The sequence below is a fragment of the Condylostylus longicornis genome, unplaced genomic scaffold (assembly GCF_029603195.1).
Source record: "Condylostylus longicornis isolate FDR11 unplaced genomic scaffold, ASM2960319v2 ptg000004l, whole genome shotgun sequence".
Taxonomy (NCBI): domain Eukaryota; kingdom Metazoa; phylum Arthropoda; class Insecta; order Diptera; family Dolichopodidae; genus Condylostylus; species Condylostylus longicornis.
The window spans coordinates 15,586,018-15,601,988 of NW_026577973.1; the positions used below are offsets into that span (position 1 = coordinate 15,586,018).

Consider the following 15,971-nt stretch of genomic DNA (forward strand, 5'->3'; position numbering starts at 1 on the left):
GTAAGTTGATGAAAAACAAAATTGCCAACTCTTAATATATTATCCATTTCCTTTTATTTTTTCCTCTTCACTTTTGCTGGTACTTGATTTGTATAAATCTTGCCACTGCCGAACTTTAAACGCTGATAAACTTTATATTATTCAAATTTGGAAAGTCTTATAAAACTTAACATTAGCCGTAAAAAAATTTAATAATCACGAATTATATAATATGTATATAAGTTTTAATTTAATATTGACGGTTTTTTTATTAAATATCTTTCATTTTATTAAAAATATTGCAATAATTTTTAACAATTTCATGACTTCATCATCACTTTCATTTTATTGTCAGTCATTTTATAGTAACATTCCTTATATAGTTACTTAGTCAGGCGTTTACCATGGTTATTTCTGTTACCATTATTGATAAAAGCAAAGGCCCAATTTATACGTTGAGGTCGCATAAATGTGTGTACATCTAAGATATTAATTTTTAATAGTGACACAACATGCGAATGCCAATCGTAAATATTCTTATTAAAAATTAGTTTCCTTCAAAATTTTTCTATGTATACAAGAGTTGTTGAAAAAAAGTCAAAATAAACCCTTTAATCACCACTCATACAAAACTAAATGTAATTTTCGCTCAAGTCTCAAAAAATCATGTTTTATTACGAAGGATTGCTAGTCAATGCGCGTGTAGAATATTTTTAACATTTAGAAAGATCATATGCAAATGATGAAAGTTTTTTATGACCAAAAATTTATTTGTTTCAATTTTGCTGTTTTTATTGTTTCTCTTTTTTTTTTTGCTATTATACTTTAATGTGCGACGTGCTCATTTTCTTATTTTCCAAATTGCAAATGTTAATAATTTTTTTCCTAAATGGTATTAAAAAAGTAAATTTTTGAAAAAATTTAATAAAACAAAAGTTATTATTATAATTCCATTTCTTTTATTTCTTTTTTTTTTAAAAGACCCACAACATAAAAAGTTTTCCTCATAAAATAAATAAAAATTTTATTAAAATAAGCGAAATTACATATTTTAGTTATTCAAAACAATTATAAGATAAGTTTGGAATTAAAAGTGGATTAACTATTTTGTATGCAATGTTCAATTGCAATTTCACTTTTATTTTTTTCTTTGCGTCCTGTCTAATTTTATAAGTGCTTAATGTTTAAATTTTGTCAGGAAATACAGAAAAAAGAGTCCCCAAATGCGACCATTAACAAAAATATGCGCTAAAAGAAGCATATTCGGAAATTTATTTTGCTGGGTAAATTTAATAAGTGAATAAATTCATCGTTTTGATACTGTCATATTCATGACAGTATCAAATGAATTTCGGTATATTTCAACCGAAATGAAATGAATTTTCGAACAATGTTCAAGAACAGAAAGCGTCGATTAATGGGAGATCAACTTTTTTTCTTAGTATTTAATATAGTTTACATGTATGTACATATATTTCATATTTTTTTATTTTATTTTTGCCTACTAAATGCACTATATATTATATATGTATATATTTATATATACATATACATATGTAATTGAATAAAAACTGTAAAATTATTGGTGAAACGGTGAAACTTTGTGCAATGAAAAAAATTTTTCTATATTTTAAATGAACGTACTATTTAAGTTGCATTTGAATGTGTGGGTCGCATAAAAAATTTGTACTTATTTTGAAAATGGCCCTCCATCTGAAAAGGAGGTTGCGAACCTTTGTTTTTGGTGGTACATTCTTATAGTTCGAATGCAGCATTTGGTGAAGAAATATCAACAATCACATACTGTTCGGTACCAATTGTGACTTGTTCTGCTATACAGGTAATATGTTTTGATTAAGTACGTGTTTGGAACTACAAAGAAAAACTTATTCAAGTTCTAAACATGTAATTAAGAGCTCATCTAACATATTTCCAATTTATATTTAGAAATTTTAAGCGTCAGTCTCTGCTATTCATTATATAGTCCGCAACCAAATTCAATGGATTTGACATTAAAAACTGTCATTCACATTTCAATTTATTTGTTAAAGCGATGTTGAATTAGAGGCGAGGCTTCCATCAAAAAAAAATTTTTTATATCGAAATAAACGCTAATCTTGTCGTTTAAGTTAAATCTGGAACATTCGGAATAGAACTAGTAGGTAGCAATTGATTCAAAATTTCGAGAATATTTAGAAAGTAAAAGGAAATATTGAAGTATAAAAAAGGCTAACTATATTTACAAATGATATAAATGTGAATAACTCTAGTTTAACCCAGTTTTTCTTCATAACAAAATGTAATAAAAGCGAATTAAATTACGAATGCTTATAAAAGATATTATATATAGAGGAAAAAATTTTTAATGAAAGTAATAAAGAAAAAATGGGTGAAAATTTTTGTGGGAAATACGACTTGAATACGTAATCTTTTATATTCTATGCAAGAGATACGCTGAAATTAATTAAATTATTGGTATTATCATTATATATAAAAAAAATATAATATGTGAATATAATATTACATAATTGTGTATGCATATATACACATATTTATAGATATATATATAGATATACATATGTAGTTATGCTATGTGATTAAAACATTATGTTTAGAAAAATAAGTATAGAAATGGGTTTTAATCAGATATTGCTGAAATTATGCAAAATTAACAAAAAGAAATTTAAGGAACGGAACCATTTTGAAAAAATGGACATAATCGTTGCAAAAATAAAAACTGATTCTTGAAATAGTTTCAACCTTTGCAATTGTAATTCCACAAAATCAAGAACAGATTTCTTACAAAACTTTTTTGTAAAAAAAAACGCATATAGAATTTCTAATTTTAAAAAAAATCTTGCTTGCGTCAATTACGGTGTTTGACGGTACTAAAATTGCATCCAATGGCCACCACCAAATAAAAATCAAAAATTTTTACAAAATATTCGTATGGGATTATCGACTTTTATTAGTTTAATTTTTAGTTGAAATAAATATTGGAGTTCGAAAAATTTTCAATTAAAATTCAAGTTTAAATTCAAGTTTTATCCAATTAATTTTGATTCAGTTTTCAGATTGGAAAAAAAAATGAAAACATTCAAAGTTTTATGCTATATAAATAAAATTATGTCAAATCAATTGTTTTATTTAAACTTGGCTTTTACTCAAAGGGTTATTTCAATAGTACTTTTTTTTTTAAAATAATGTTAACATTATTTTGCATTATTGAATTTATTGAACTATTTATGTACCTGAAGTTTTTTTTTTTAAATTATTGAAATAAATGTTTTTTTTTTAATAATTTACATAATAAATTAATTGTTGTTAAAAATAATTACAAAACAATAAGAATAAAATAAAAATTAGAATAAGTTTTTGCAAATTTATTTTTAAATAAAATTTTTGAAATTTTCCAATACAAATGGTTTTTTTATCATATCTCTGGAACCATAAACGTTGTTCTCATTATTTTTGCATTGAAATTAAAGCCTAAGTAATAGGGCAAATATTGAAACACAAAAAATTCGAAGTTTTGAAAAATTTCTTATAAGAATGTGGGGGTAAAAAAACAAAAAAAAAAAATGGAAAAAAAATGAGAATTTTCTTAATTGTAGCGCCTATCTTTCCGAAAGTACAAAACTTACAAACTTAAGTCATTGTTTTAAAGGTCTTAATAAGCTCTTTAAAAAAACTTTGTTCGAAGCCCCTATCTTTCTTAGATTAGGAGCTATAAGTGAAATAATGAGAGAAAGTAAAAACTCTACCAAATTTTTTTAAAATCCCTATATCTCGCAAACCATTGAGATTTGACACCTACTCCCGAACAAAAGTTTTACCCTTTTTTGACCCTCTACCCAATGGTATATGTTGTTGTATACCTCTCTGAATCACCCTGTATTTCAAAAATTGCATACCTTTAGAATAAGCAATGTACTCAATCTTTGAAATAAACCAAAAAAATTGAAAGAGTCGTTAACATAAAGCTGGAATTTGAAGGTTAATTGCCCGAGTTAAGAAAAATAGTTATATTTTTTAATGGAATTTACCTTTTGTATTTATATAAAATTGGAAAAGCTTACAGTTTCACTAATATATCTAAAACCTTCTTAAATTTCAGACTCCTATAATTACGGTTAAAACGAAAAACGATGTCGAAAATTAAAATCCGGGCTTAAGATAACGGTTAATTTTAGCGGCATTTTGCTTTTATAATATTTGATTAGGCTACACCGCGGTAAAAAAAAACTGTAATATATCTAAAACCTTCTATGTTAACAAAATTTGAAAAATGCTAAGAGTTTCACTGCAATAAATAGTTAAAAAATAGCATCACTTTTAAAGTTTTGGAGGGATGTAACTTTTATAGGGGAGGGAAACGGAGGGGAGGGAGATGAAAATTTTCTTCTACGGAACTAAGTTTCTATTAAAGATCTATATGTACATATGAAATTTTAGCTTTCTGTCTTCAAGAATGTAGAAATTTTATGAACAGACAAACGGACTGACGGGTGGAGGGACGGACAGAATGAAACTAATAAACACTTTTTTTCAAATTTTTTTTTGGGAAAAGTGCTAAAAATTAAAAAATTTGATCTATATACACTTCTACAAAAATGTACTTCATTATTTCTATAAAAATAGTTATGTATTCAATCCGTTTGAAAATTGAACGACATAAACTCCATTCAAACATAAATCGAAGAAACTTCAAAATAAAAATACGATATAACAAGAACGGTATAACTTTGATGAATCAGTTCTATTAATGACTAATAATATTTTGAATTTGAAATGCAATTGATGTAAAATCGTTAAAGGAAAAGTTAGTAATCAAGTAAAAATATTCAAAAATGAATAAAATTGATTTAATACAATTTGTGAATTTGGAAGTAAGATAAATAATTGATAAATCTTTTAAATTTTAATTTTAATCTTTGGTTTTTGTCGTAGATCTACCCGTACCGAAGAAACTTAAGTATCCGATTCATCGACATTATGGATATTTTAAAAACATTCAAACTAAAGAAGTTTATCGAAGCAAAATATGCTGTAAGATATGTTTTGTAGACAAAAATGTAAAAATATATCAATCTATAAGTCAGGTGGCGTATGAACATATAGAAAACTTTCATAAAATTAAAATGTAAGTAAAAGACTTGTTAGTTTGTAAGATTCAATTTTATTTGTTATTTTGCCATTTTTAGACGAAATAAAGATCTTCAGACGTTTCCGACATCTGCAACGGACCTTCATCTGTTGCCACAACTCTCTTGAGTGACAAAAAGTATTGTGCAGTATCTTGTGCAAAATATTATTAGTGATTAATAGAACTGATTCTTCAAAGTTATACCGTTCTTGTTATATCGTATTTTTATTTTGAAGTTTCTTCGATTTATGTTTGAATGGAGTTTATGTCGTTCAATTTTCAAACGGATTGAATACATAACTATTTTTAAAGAAATAATGAAATATTTGTAGAAGTGTATATTGATCTACTGATTTTATAAACTTCTAATGAAACTTTTTTCTTTGATTTTGATCAAAAATTTCAAAAAAAAAAAGCAAAGTCAGTAAATGTAAAAAAACATTCGAAATAGAAAAATCATCAAAATTGTTGGGTCAACAAAAATGTTTTATGTCGATTCCGGCATAAGAGTAATAAGAAAACAAACAAATAAACAAAAAAATACGCCAAAAATAATTATTTAAAATTTAAAACAAAAGAGTTAAAATGGTGATTTCCCATTAGGGGAAATAAACATAGTGTAATATAGTACATATACGTATACATATATATATATATGGAAGTATTTATGTACTAATGTTGCATGACCGTATATAAAATAGATTAAAAAGCATTCATTATGTTCAAATAAGTTTGCCTACTACTTTTTATCTGTATAATAAATAAATAAAAATCGTGCGCACACATTCTAAAAAACAATTTCATATTCATAGAGCACAGAAATAACAACCACATAAAAAGATTTAGTTTACTTTGTCATATTTTTAAATTGTATTATCTTTTATAATATTATTATTAAGGTTTGAACACCAACACTTAAAAAAATACAGTGCACACCCTTATATTTTTTAGATATATAACTGTTTGTTGATTAAAACAGAAAAAGGCGGAGTTTGTACATTTTTCTTTTTTACTTGAATTTCACACGAATTCAATTTAGACGAGCCATGTGCCATACTTTTAGTGTGTTGGTAAAATCTTGAAATGGACATTAAAATTTGTACAAGTGTGTGTTAGATATAAAAATATTTATAAATTTTGTACTAGAGTTATTCAAATGAATGTACTAAAATATTATAATTAATTTATATTATAACTTTGATAAATAAAAAATTTCCTTTAGATTATGTTGCAAGGGTTGAAATGGTTACAAGAAAAACAAAATCCTCTAATGCATGGATTTCAAGACTTTTGAAACTATGGGCCAATTTCCAATATTCTGTATGACAAAAGGGCCACAAAATAAAACAATTAATTCAATTTTTAAGGTGTATAAACGTTTATTTATTTTTTATTAGAAGTACTGGGAGCTGAGTGACACTGCTTCTGTTGAACAAGTCTTAAAATATTGGGTTGCATATTTGTAGTAGCCAATTGGGTTGCATATTTGTAGTTGTAATATTTTAACAATTCGTTTTAGAGGGCCGCACCAAAATAAGAAAATAGCCGCATGCGGCCCACGGGCCGCACTTTTGACATCCATGCTCTAATGTATTTGTGTACTATGTACATTGTTGGAGATGCGGAAACATTAAAAAAAAAATTTAAAATAAAAAAAAAGTATTCAAAAACTTGAAAATAAATCCCGAGTTTTTTTAACATACATTTATGAATGTATGTATGTGCATGTACATAACTTATATTATATTAAGTATTTCGTCTTGATTGCAAACCAAAACCAAATAGCAAAAGTAAACCAGATTTTTATTTTCATTTGCCGTTTTGTTGATTTATTAACATAATTGTTGATATATTTTCTGATATAAGTACAAGTATATACATATTTATTATGTATATCCATACATATGTACATATGTATATGAATATTAGAAAAATTCTAGCGCCCAAATCAACTTTTTGACATGTGCTCAAACTAAATTTTTTAATAAATTTTTACATATACTTAGTTTTAGTTTGCCCTCTTTATTAATTAATTTGCACCATTTTTGCAAGAAACAAAATCACCTGAATGCCACCATATTGTGAATAAAGGTAACTTGCAGTAGTATACTATTCTTTGACTCTGGACTGTTTTAACAAATAGTTATTAATATTATTCAAAAGTCTGAAAACTTTTAAATAAATTTTTTTTTTCGTGTTTGCTAGATTTATGAAAACCTAATCACAATTGCTTTTTCATGTAGTGCATCATTGAAATAATAAAAGCCTAGACTCTTTTTTTTAAACTCTTCTTTCTGAGAAATGAAATTTTCGAAGCACAAATTTTTTGTTCTTTCTTTTGTTGATAAAATGATGGTTTTTACCGATTTTCATTTGCGTTTTCTTTACAAAAAATTGTTCAAAACCTATAGTATGAACCTTTAATATTTATATATTAATGAAAAATGGACTTTTTTAAATATATTCAGTAGCTATGATTCACAAATACAAAATTCATGGTTGTCTGTCCAATTATAAATAAAAAAAAACATAGAAAGAATGTTATAAAGAAAAACTTACCAGCTTTTCTAACATGGAGATTTGTAGAAAAACATAGATTGAAATTATTGCTAGAAAAAATTAGAAATCCCTTTGTGATTTGTGAAAAAAGCAGTGGTGTTTGCTATTTGCATTTTAAAAACATGCATTAAATATTCCAAAAAAAAGGCATCAGTTGATTTGAGCAAATTTTTTCTCCCGTATCTATTATAAAACCGGTGACAGACAGTATTATAAAAGCTTTTAACAATTTAGTAGATAAAAATTAATGGTACTCGTATCATTATAGATTGATGGTTAACATTTCAAAATAGTTTTTATATTGTTTTATATATTTTAGAAAATAGTTAACACTTTGTATGTAAGTTTAAATGTGAAAGATAAGAATTAGTTGTTTTTCGGGAAAAGCCAACATGAAAAAAGAAATGAATGAAGGTATCCTATTTCTGATTTAAACGATTTTAAATGAGGCTTCTTAAAAAAATACAAAAAAGTATGTAATTGGTTAGTTAACAAACTATGAACTTTAAAAGCTTGTTTGATTACAACGGAAATTTAAATAAACTAGGTTGATCATTACGAATTTCATTTTGTTTTATTGAGTAAATTTCGAACCGGCATCTTAGAAAGCAGATTTAAACTTTATAAGTCTGCCTGATTACAATTATCAAGTTCAGAAAACTATATAAATAGGTAAAATTAGGTTACGCAAAATATAATACATACATATGTACATACAAAAAATAGACATCGCAAACAAAATTTTTAAAGCCACTAATAGGACAAAATTTTTTGAAGCACGAGGTCCATTTAGACCCTTTTGACAGGATTTTCGAATCTAATAATCTTGGAGAAGTTGATTTTAACCGAGACGCTAGCCTTTACATAATCCAACATTTTCTTAAAAAATTAATTTAATGTAGCGATTGCAAGTCGATTTTTACATGAGACTATTAAGGACTAAGAAGGTGCTTAAAGGGACGAAGACTTAAAATGTTATTTTTTCGGCAAATTACACTTAGTCAGTTTGCGTAAACGACTGAACAATGTCGTAATTCGTAGTAGCAAAAAATCATTATGGTTCGATCCCTAGCAACCTGAACGAGATGCTAATCAATTTCGAATCATTTCATAGCCCTTTAGAAGTCTTAAATTTCATGGCATTGGAACTAATGCGGTCGAACATACATTTGAACCAATCTTAAAAACCGTATGACCTTGTCTTCTACATCGATCACGAACTCTGTTAATGAAGCTCCTCCCAAAATGTAGAGATGTGCAGATTGACCTCCACACCTATTTGTTAATATTGTTGTAATATCATAAAGAATACGACATTTATAATAATAATCATACCGAAATGACACTCCTAAAATAGGTTTTTATTTTATATTTTTTAAAATACATACGTTTATTCCACATTTTTGTATTCTGTTGATTTGGGATTTCGTTAACAACGTACACATGTATTTAAAATTCAAATACCCATAAACTTAAAATTTTAACCATGACTTTAATAAAAAATATATTTTACGATTTTTCCAGCTTTTTTTCAAACTACTATTTTCTTGCAAAGTTATCAAACAACTTATGGGAGAGAAATAAAATAAAAAATCATTTTTGTTTTAAAAAAGTAATCTTTTTTTTTTTCAAAAATCATTTTTAAACGGTTCTAAACGGTAGGTATGTATCTAAATTAAAAGTAGCATGAAATTCGTCATATGCTTGTTGATCAGCTTTTGCACGGTCTTTTCAGCACATATTTTAAAGTAGTGTTATATTTGATATAGCCAAATTTACAACCTACTTTCTATAAAGGTGGACAAAAAACGTTAGCTTTTAGAAGTCCTATTTTTTCTTAGGGAGCACCTTGTATATCCACCAGGCTACCAAGCGCAAATAGTAAATCAAAATTAATTTGCTGATTTGTATGAAAATCACAAGGAGGGTATATGGTATATTTTTAGTTCTGCTGAATCTATATAATATTATTTGAATATTTAATCGTTTAATTGCATTTGAAAAAAAAGTAAATGTAAATTTGAATGGATCTGCTCTTCCTTGTCGACCCTAACTAATGCCTAATATGTCCATACGTCCACCAAACTAAAATATTTTTTCGAAGTAACAAAATTTACAAAAACAAACAATGCTTAATGTGTTCTATTTTTTTTAGTTTTTTAAATTTACACATTAATGATATAACCTAGATTCCAGATGGATTTTGAAAACGTATTAAATAAAATGAGAATCACTCAAAAATTGATTATAGGTAGGTCTGTTTCAGTCTGCATCAATATTCTCATATCAGTACATTAGAATACTAAACAGCATTATCCTTGTTACTTAGGACAGTAATTTCAGTTTTGTGATGGGAGTTATATTCGGTATTAACCAAAACTTTTATCAACTAAATTCAGAAATACCTGCCGGATATCTGACCACACAATGTTATTACAATTTAAAATTCATGATTTTCAAGATGCAGTAATATTACAGTAGCTGCATTATCAATTGACACAATAAAATAAATCATTTGCATACATAATGCCTAACTAAATATTTATGCTATATTTTTTTTTTATTTTCAGCATTATGTAAATTATTATAAAATTGTTGTGTATATATATATGTATATGTATTACAAAAAATTTTTATTCCGGAAAATTCTTTAAAAACAAAAGCACAATATGCTTAAAATGTAAAACTTGATTTTGCCACTGAAAACTAAATTTCCCACATGTAATTAACCAAAGTATCCTTTTTTATTACATCTTGGTATTCTTTTATTAAATTTTTTTGATCATCTAAAGTTTTTTCATAAATTTCGAAGAAATTGTAGCATTTTATATTAAATTCTTCGAAGCCTTTTAAAAAATTTTCAAAGTTCGGTCTTTGATTAATGTGATCTATATGCTCTTTTGTTAATATTTCTTCTTTCAACTCCAAAGTAGCGTTTTCGTTTCTAAAAGCATCTCATTATAAATCAGACTAATTAAAATAACTTTCTTACGTTTTTATTCTTTCTTTTGTACTTTTTAAAAGATCTCTCCACTGATCAATTTCTTTTCTGAGAATGGTATCATACCTGAAAATAATTAATTTCAATATATCTCAGAATTTTATAAGAACATTTTAAACTACTCGGACATTATCTGAGAATCTTTTTCAGCTTCAGATTTAATCCCTAAAAATAAAAATTGTATTAATTTTTATATAATTTAATTAAAGGTATACATACCACAAACACCCAGATCATATAAATTAAGACTATGACGACTTCTTGATAAACTTGATAGTTTTTCGAGTTCAATTTCTTTCATATTATCATCTCCGAGAATTTCAGAGTTTGTTGAGCTTATTTCAATAATTTCCATTTCCATGCCGCTCATTTTGTGAATTACTAACTTTGAGATTCTAATTTGTGATATTTAATACCTATATTTTACTTCTATTTAGATAATAAACGTCTATTGCTCAACAAGAATTTAAAATAAAGCATTTGAATTTTCAAATACTGAATTTTTTTTTTTGAATTTTTTACTTTTTGAAAACATTGACAGTAATGACAGCTAACCATATGACGTTAAAAATAAACACAATTGCTCGCTTTGGAAATACATTTTTCCGAATAAATTTTGAATATGTATTTTCGTGTGAATTATATATCACGATGATTTATGCGTGATTGTCAGTTCTAAGTTCATCAGTGATATTTTTATATCATTTTATATCATATCATACTCTTATTTATAAAATCATTCATAAAATCATAAAAGCAATTCCAAATACCGCAATAAAAAACAATATTTTTGACCACTTGATGACATGTCTAATCTTCTTTTAATTTATGATTTGGTTATTTTGAAATTAAATTGTTTAAAGCCGTAAATTAACAAAGGTTTCTTCACGAAAACAAAATTACAGTACAACTTAGTTAAATTTTAATAACTAATAAGCCTCGAGATAGTTTTAACATATATGGAATAAAGAAAACACAGAGTTATTTTTGACAACGTCAAAATGTATATTAAAATTAATTCAACTTGCCAAATAAGTAAATAATTATTTTTTGTAAAAAAACACAAACGTCAGCAAATCTTATTTTTTTTACTAAGTTATAAGTTAAATTTAATTTGGTTTCGTTACAGGGACTAAAAATTTTTGATTCGCAAACCGAGTGAAAAAAACCGTTTTTGTATTTTATATAGACCATCCAAAACTTGCCACACAGCAACCGAGAAGGATCCGAATATTTAATTTCAAAAATGCCCTTTTAGAAATAAAACGAGATATTCATTGTTTTTGAGGTGTCAGGAATTATAACAAAAATGGTATCAGTTTCGGCATGCCGCAGTGTCAATATGAGAGTTTTGGAAACTCTATGTACGGTACGGCATGGCAAATTAATATAAAGCACATAACCGACCGCAATGTGTATTTAGTGTTAAGTGAAACTGTTGCAGAATATTATAAAAATATCTGTTAAATACTTCTTTCCAATTTTTAGGGCGTTAGTAAGCTTTTAGTTAACACACTTAGCAAAATGTAAATTTGGCTCTTCGCTTTGTAAAGCGAATTCCCTGAAATGCTCGCCAGTTAGTTTCGGTTACAACCAAAACTCAAATATCAAATTTAAGAAATTCCATCAATTCGTTCCATAGATGTGGTAAAAAATGTAAAATCGGCCCTCAGATCAGTTTCCGAGCCCTGATTTTTCCAAAAAATGTCGCTAAAAAGTGCAGTTCTTAAGCCCTGATATATCTCAAAAGTTGATCAATCCGTGCCATAGTCGAAATAAACTTATATATAAAATTTCATCAAAATCAGTTCAGCCGAACTTAAGATACAGGCGTGGACACACAGACCGACAGGTTGCTAAAAATAGTTTATTTACACTTCCTATGGAGAAGTCCGCTCCCACTTCTCGAAAACTCGATATGCAAAATTTGTTACCATCACATAACCTACCTATTGTTTACACAATACGGTCGATAAATAGAAAAAATAACAAGAAAAGAATTGGAAATTTATAATGTGGAACATACCTCTTATTGCCATGATCTTGATATTATATTTGACAAATTTCAATTTGCACTTAAACGTGAAATAAATATGTGAGACCTCTATAACTCGAAGTCACACTGGAATACTAAAACAGTTCGAGTTATGGAGATTTCGAGTTGAAGAGAAAAAAAAGGCATATAAATTGAAATGAAATAAGTATGACAAATGTTTTTTAAATTGAGAATAACACTTTAAAAAAAAAACACTTCATAAAATTTTTAAACCAAAATATAATTCATGTGTCTATGCATATAATATAATATATGTACATGTATGTATGTGCATATATACGTGCTATTAACGAAAAAAGCTTTAACTGCATTAGTATTTTCAGTTTGAATTAAAAATATGATATGTTTTGTGCAAAACTTTTGAAATTTTTGAGGTAAAGAAATTATCACCCATATTTTGTTAGTCGCATCACTTGACGTGATGGGTTGTTTTTTAATAATCTTGTAATTTACTGAATAAAATCAATTCTGAAATTTGAAATTTTATATTGAAAAACAAAACTTTTTTCAATCATATCCCACAAGCCCAAGTGATGCGATTCTAACAGAATATGGGTGTTTTACTTTTATGGGAGCTGAATTTTATTTCGAGTCAAGGAGAAATTCAAATTGAGGAAATTCGAGTTATAGAATAATTTTTATAAAGAAAGTTATGCCAATGAAACTCATATAGTTTCCAGGTAAGGAAAAGTTCGAGTTGTGGAAGCTCCACTGTATTTCGATCATTCATCCTGACTTTTTTACAGTTTTTTTATACTGAAAACAAAAATATAAAAATAAGGTTGGAATAAAAATAAGGCAATTTAAAGTTGTATGGCAATACTAAATAAATGTACTGCCAAATTTGATAAGAAAATCAAAAAAACGTCATAATAAGACGAGCACTAAAGGAAAGACGCTAAATATCTTAAGTAAATAATAGTGTAAGCATTTTTATTTAATCAATCAACAATTGCAAGTCTGAAAAAATATTAGTAATGTCAGAAAATGAAAATAAGCATATAGGGCCAGGAATGATAGAAATAAATGAAATTAATGGATATTGGACATACCTAAAGAGTGTAAATAAATATTAGATTTATATCTAGGTTTTTTAATAGTTTCCTTATTTTAGATTGACTGGACAGATCCTTGGTTAATTGGTTTAGTGCTATTTCATCTTTTGACAACAATTACAGCATTAACTACTAGAAATAGAACCAATTTTCAAATATTCTTGTTCTTAGTTTTATGTAAGTGTAGAAAAAAATCTTGTCAAATATATAGCATATTATAGTTTTTTTATAACTTAAGTATCGATGGCTTACTTTTCCGAAAGTATAAATGAACATGCTGCTGCCCACTGGCAAAGCTTTTCGAAACAACAATATTTTGACAGTAATGGTCTTTTCATATCAACCGTATTTTCAATTCCAATTCTTCTAAATTGCATGCTACTTATTGTAAGTAAATTCTTATGTACATAGTTATTTCAAACGAAAATTGATGATCGAAAAAAATATTTTAATTTCAGGGAGCTTGGCTTTACAACTCTACTCAAATGATGACAAAATTAAAAACGGCCCAATTGAAAGAAAATTTGAGACGGCAGAGTAGCAATAAAAACAAAAAAATTGAATAAAAGATATACATATATAATATACATATTATATACATATATTGCCTGTGTTCGTATGTTAATGTTGTTTTAGTAACTATGTTTAAATTTTTTTAATTTCTTATTAGAATCGGATATATTTGTGAATTAGTGAAAACTCAAATACTTTTAATCAAACTGGAAAATTAAAATTATTCACAATTTATATAAAAATTTTATCAATGTAGGTAATTCTATCTATAATATAATATATAAAAAGATATTCTGGATTTAAATTCCAACAAATTTTAATATTTATTAACATAAATTTACGAGTACATAACTAGCTAACTTAAGGCTGTATTTACATAGGTTTTAAATAAATAAAAAAAACAAGTTTTAAATACAAATGTAACACAAAACATATAAGGTAAATTTAATGAATTTGAAATCAATGGCAATTCAAGCACTAGCAATAGTAACAATCAATTGATTTTGTAATTTAGTAATTACAAAATCAATAGAGTAAACAATAACAAAATTCCCGCATATATATCGGTCTTTTAGTTTCCTGCTTAACGATAAAGTCAATTTTATATTCAAATTAAACATTTAACACAAATACTATAGAAGTAATCTTTAGAGCAAATGTGGGTACTTTGTGTGTCACAAAAGAAAAATGAAATCTAAGTGGAATCATTTGAGGGCTAGATGAAAATCTGTTGGAAAAACTAATGACTTTTCTTATCAACATTTTTCTTCCCTTATACAATTTGTAAATAAACTGTCTCTCAATATGGTTCTGGCTCTCAATTAAATTGAAATTGTAATATTCAATGTTTGATAATAATTGTTGGTTTTCAGTTTAATTTATTTTTGGTTTTGCTTTCATTCATTTTTATCAATTTTGGTACATTTTCCGACCGAAAAATGATTGAAAAATATTTTTCTCAAATATAGAGCAATAACTTGTAATATAAAAAAGATTCAACTTAAACTAAATTCAACTTTTGAATTTTGAAATAAAATTTCAAAAAATTATTTTTATTTTGAATAGAATTTGACAAATTAAATTCAATATTACAATGATATTTTTTTTTTAAATATTTATTCTCAAATTAAAATTAATGCTAAAGTGTGTCATTTAAAAGTTATAATTTTGTTTAAAGTATAAAATTGAAAATATTAAAATGTGGAAAATACTATGGACATGCATACATACATATGTGTAAATACTATGATGAAACTTTGGTGCAGGCGGGATGCGAAAGGTCAATTTAAGTGTATATTCATACATTATTTTATTATCACATTTACATACACATATAATTAATGTTTTTTGCTAAAAAAGAAATGGAATAATAATTTTTTTATTTTAATCTTACCACACGAAGTATATATCTACTTATTATGATATTTAATATTTACTTTTTTAAGTTTAAGAATGAAACTACAAATTTAATTTTGTTAATATGTAATTTTTAGTATTGACGTTGTAGGTTTAAGTACTTCTTCGCTAATTTAAACAAGAGTTAAGACGCTATAAAAGTAACTACAAGCGGATAAACTGTCATTAACATTTTTCAATATTCAAAAGCCATAATTTTTGTTATAACTAAAAACGTGATCAAAAAACAAAGCAATGTAATAATTA

The 15,971-nt window shown here is 26.2% G+C and overlaps 2 protein-coding genes across 3 annotated transcripts; one reads left to right on the top strand and one right to left on the bottom strand.

The window, feature by feature from the left end:
- Positions 1-10,249: 10,249 nt before the first annotated feature.
- Positions 10,250-11,187, bottom strand: LOC129612369 (uncharacterized). 2 transcript variants are annotated; one of them, XM_055525937.1, is made up of 4 exons: positions 10,905-11,187; positions 10,814-10,850; positions 10,677-10,751; positions 10,250-10,628 (listed from the first exon to the last, which is right to left on the bottom strand). In XM_055525937.1, exons 1-4 carry the CDS (start codon positions 11,053-11,055, stop codon positions 10,391-10,393), a joined length of 501 nt encoding a protein of 166 aa, XP_055381912.1. In that variant the 5' UTR covers positions 11,056-11,187; the 3' UTR covers positions 10,250-10,390. The 2 variants fall into 2 exon arrangements, with proteins under 2 accessions (XP_055381912.1, XP_055381905.1); XM_055525930.1 differs by having other exon boundaries at positions 10,808-10,850.
- A 2,431-nt stretch (positions 11,188-13,618) lies between these two features.
- LOC129611105 (transmembrane protein 18) lies at positions 13,619-15,701 on the top strand. The gene is made up of 4 exons (XM_055524060.1): positions 13,619-13,802; positions 13,856-13,973; positions 14,035-14,183; positions 14,255-15,701. The coding sequence occupies exons 1-4, from the start codon at positions 13,719-13,721 to the stop codon at positions 14,360-14,362; spliced, it is 459 nt and encodes a 152-aa protein (XP_055380035.1). The 5' UTR covers positions 13,619-13,718; the 3' UTR covers positions 14,363-15,701.
- Positions 15,702-15,971: the final 270 nt, after the last annotated feature.

Bases quoted from the DNA above. Each gene is read 5' to 3' on its own strand.
- LOC129611105 (XM_055524060.1), top strand. From the start codon at position 13,719: ATGTCAGAAAATGAAAATAAGCATATAGGGCCAGGAATGATAGAAATA. The intron at 13,803-13,855 runs GTAAATAAATAT...TCCTTATTTTAG, and splicing joins ATTGGACATACCTAAAGAGT to ATTGACTGGACAGATCCTTG. The intron at 13,974-14,034 runs GTAAGTGTAGAA...TTATAACTTAAG, and splicing joins ATTCTTGTTCTTAGTTTTAT to TATCGATGGCTTACTTTTCC.
- LOC129612369 (XM_055525930.1), bottom strand. From the start codon at position 11,055: ATGAGCGGCATGGAAATGGAAATTATTGAAATAAGCTCAACAAACTCT. The intron at 10,851-10,904 runs GTATGTATACCT...TTTTATTTTTAG, and splicing joins ATATGATCTGGGTGTTTGTG to GGATTAAATCTGAAGCTGAA. The intron at 10,752-10,807 runs GTAGTTTAAAAT...AATTATTTTCAG, and splicing joins GATTCTCAGATAATGTCCGA to GTATGATACCATTCTCAGAA.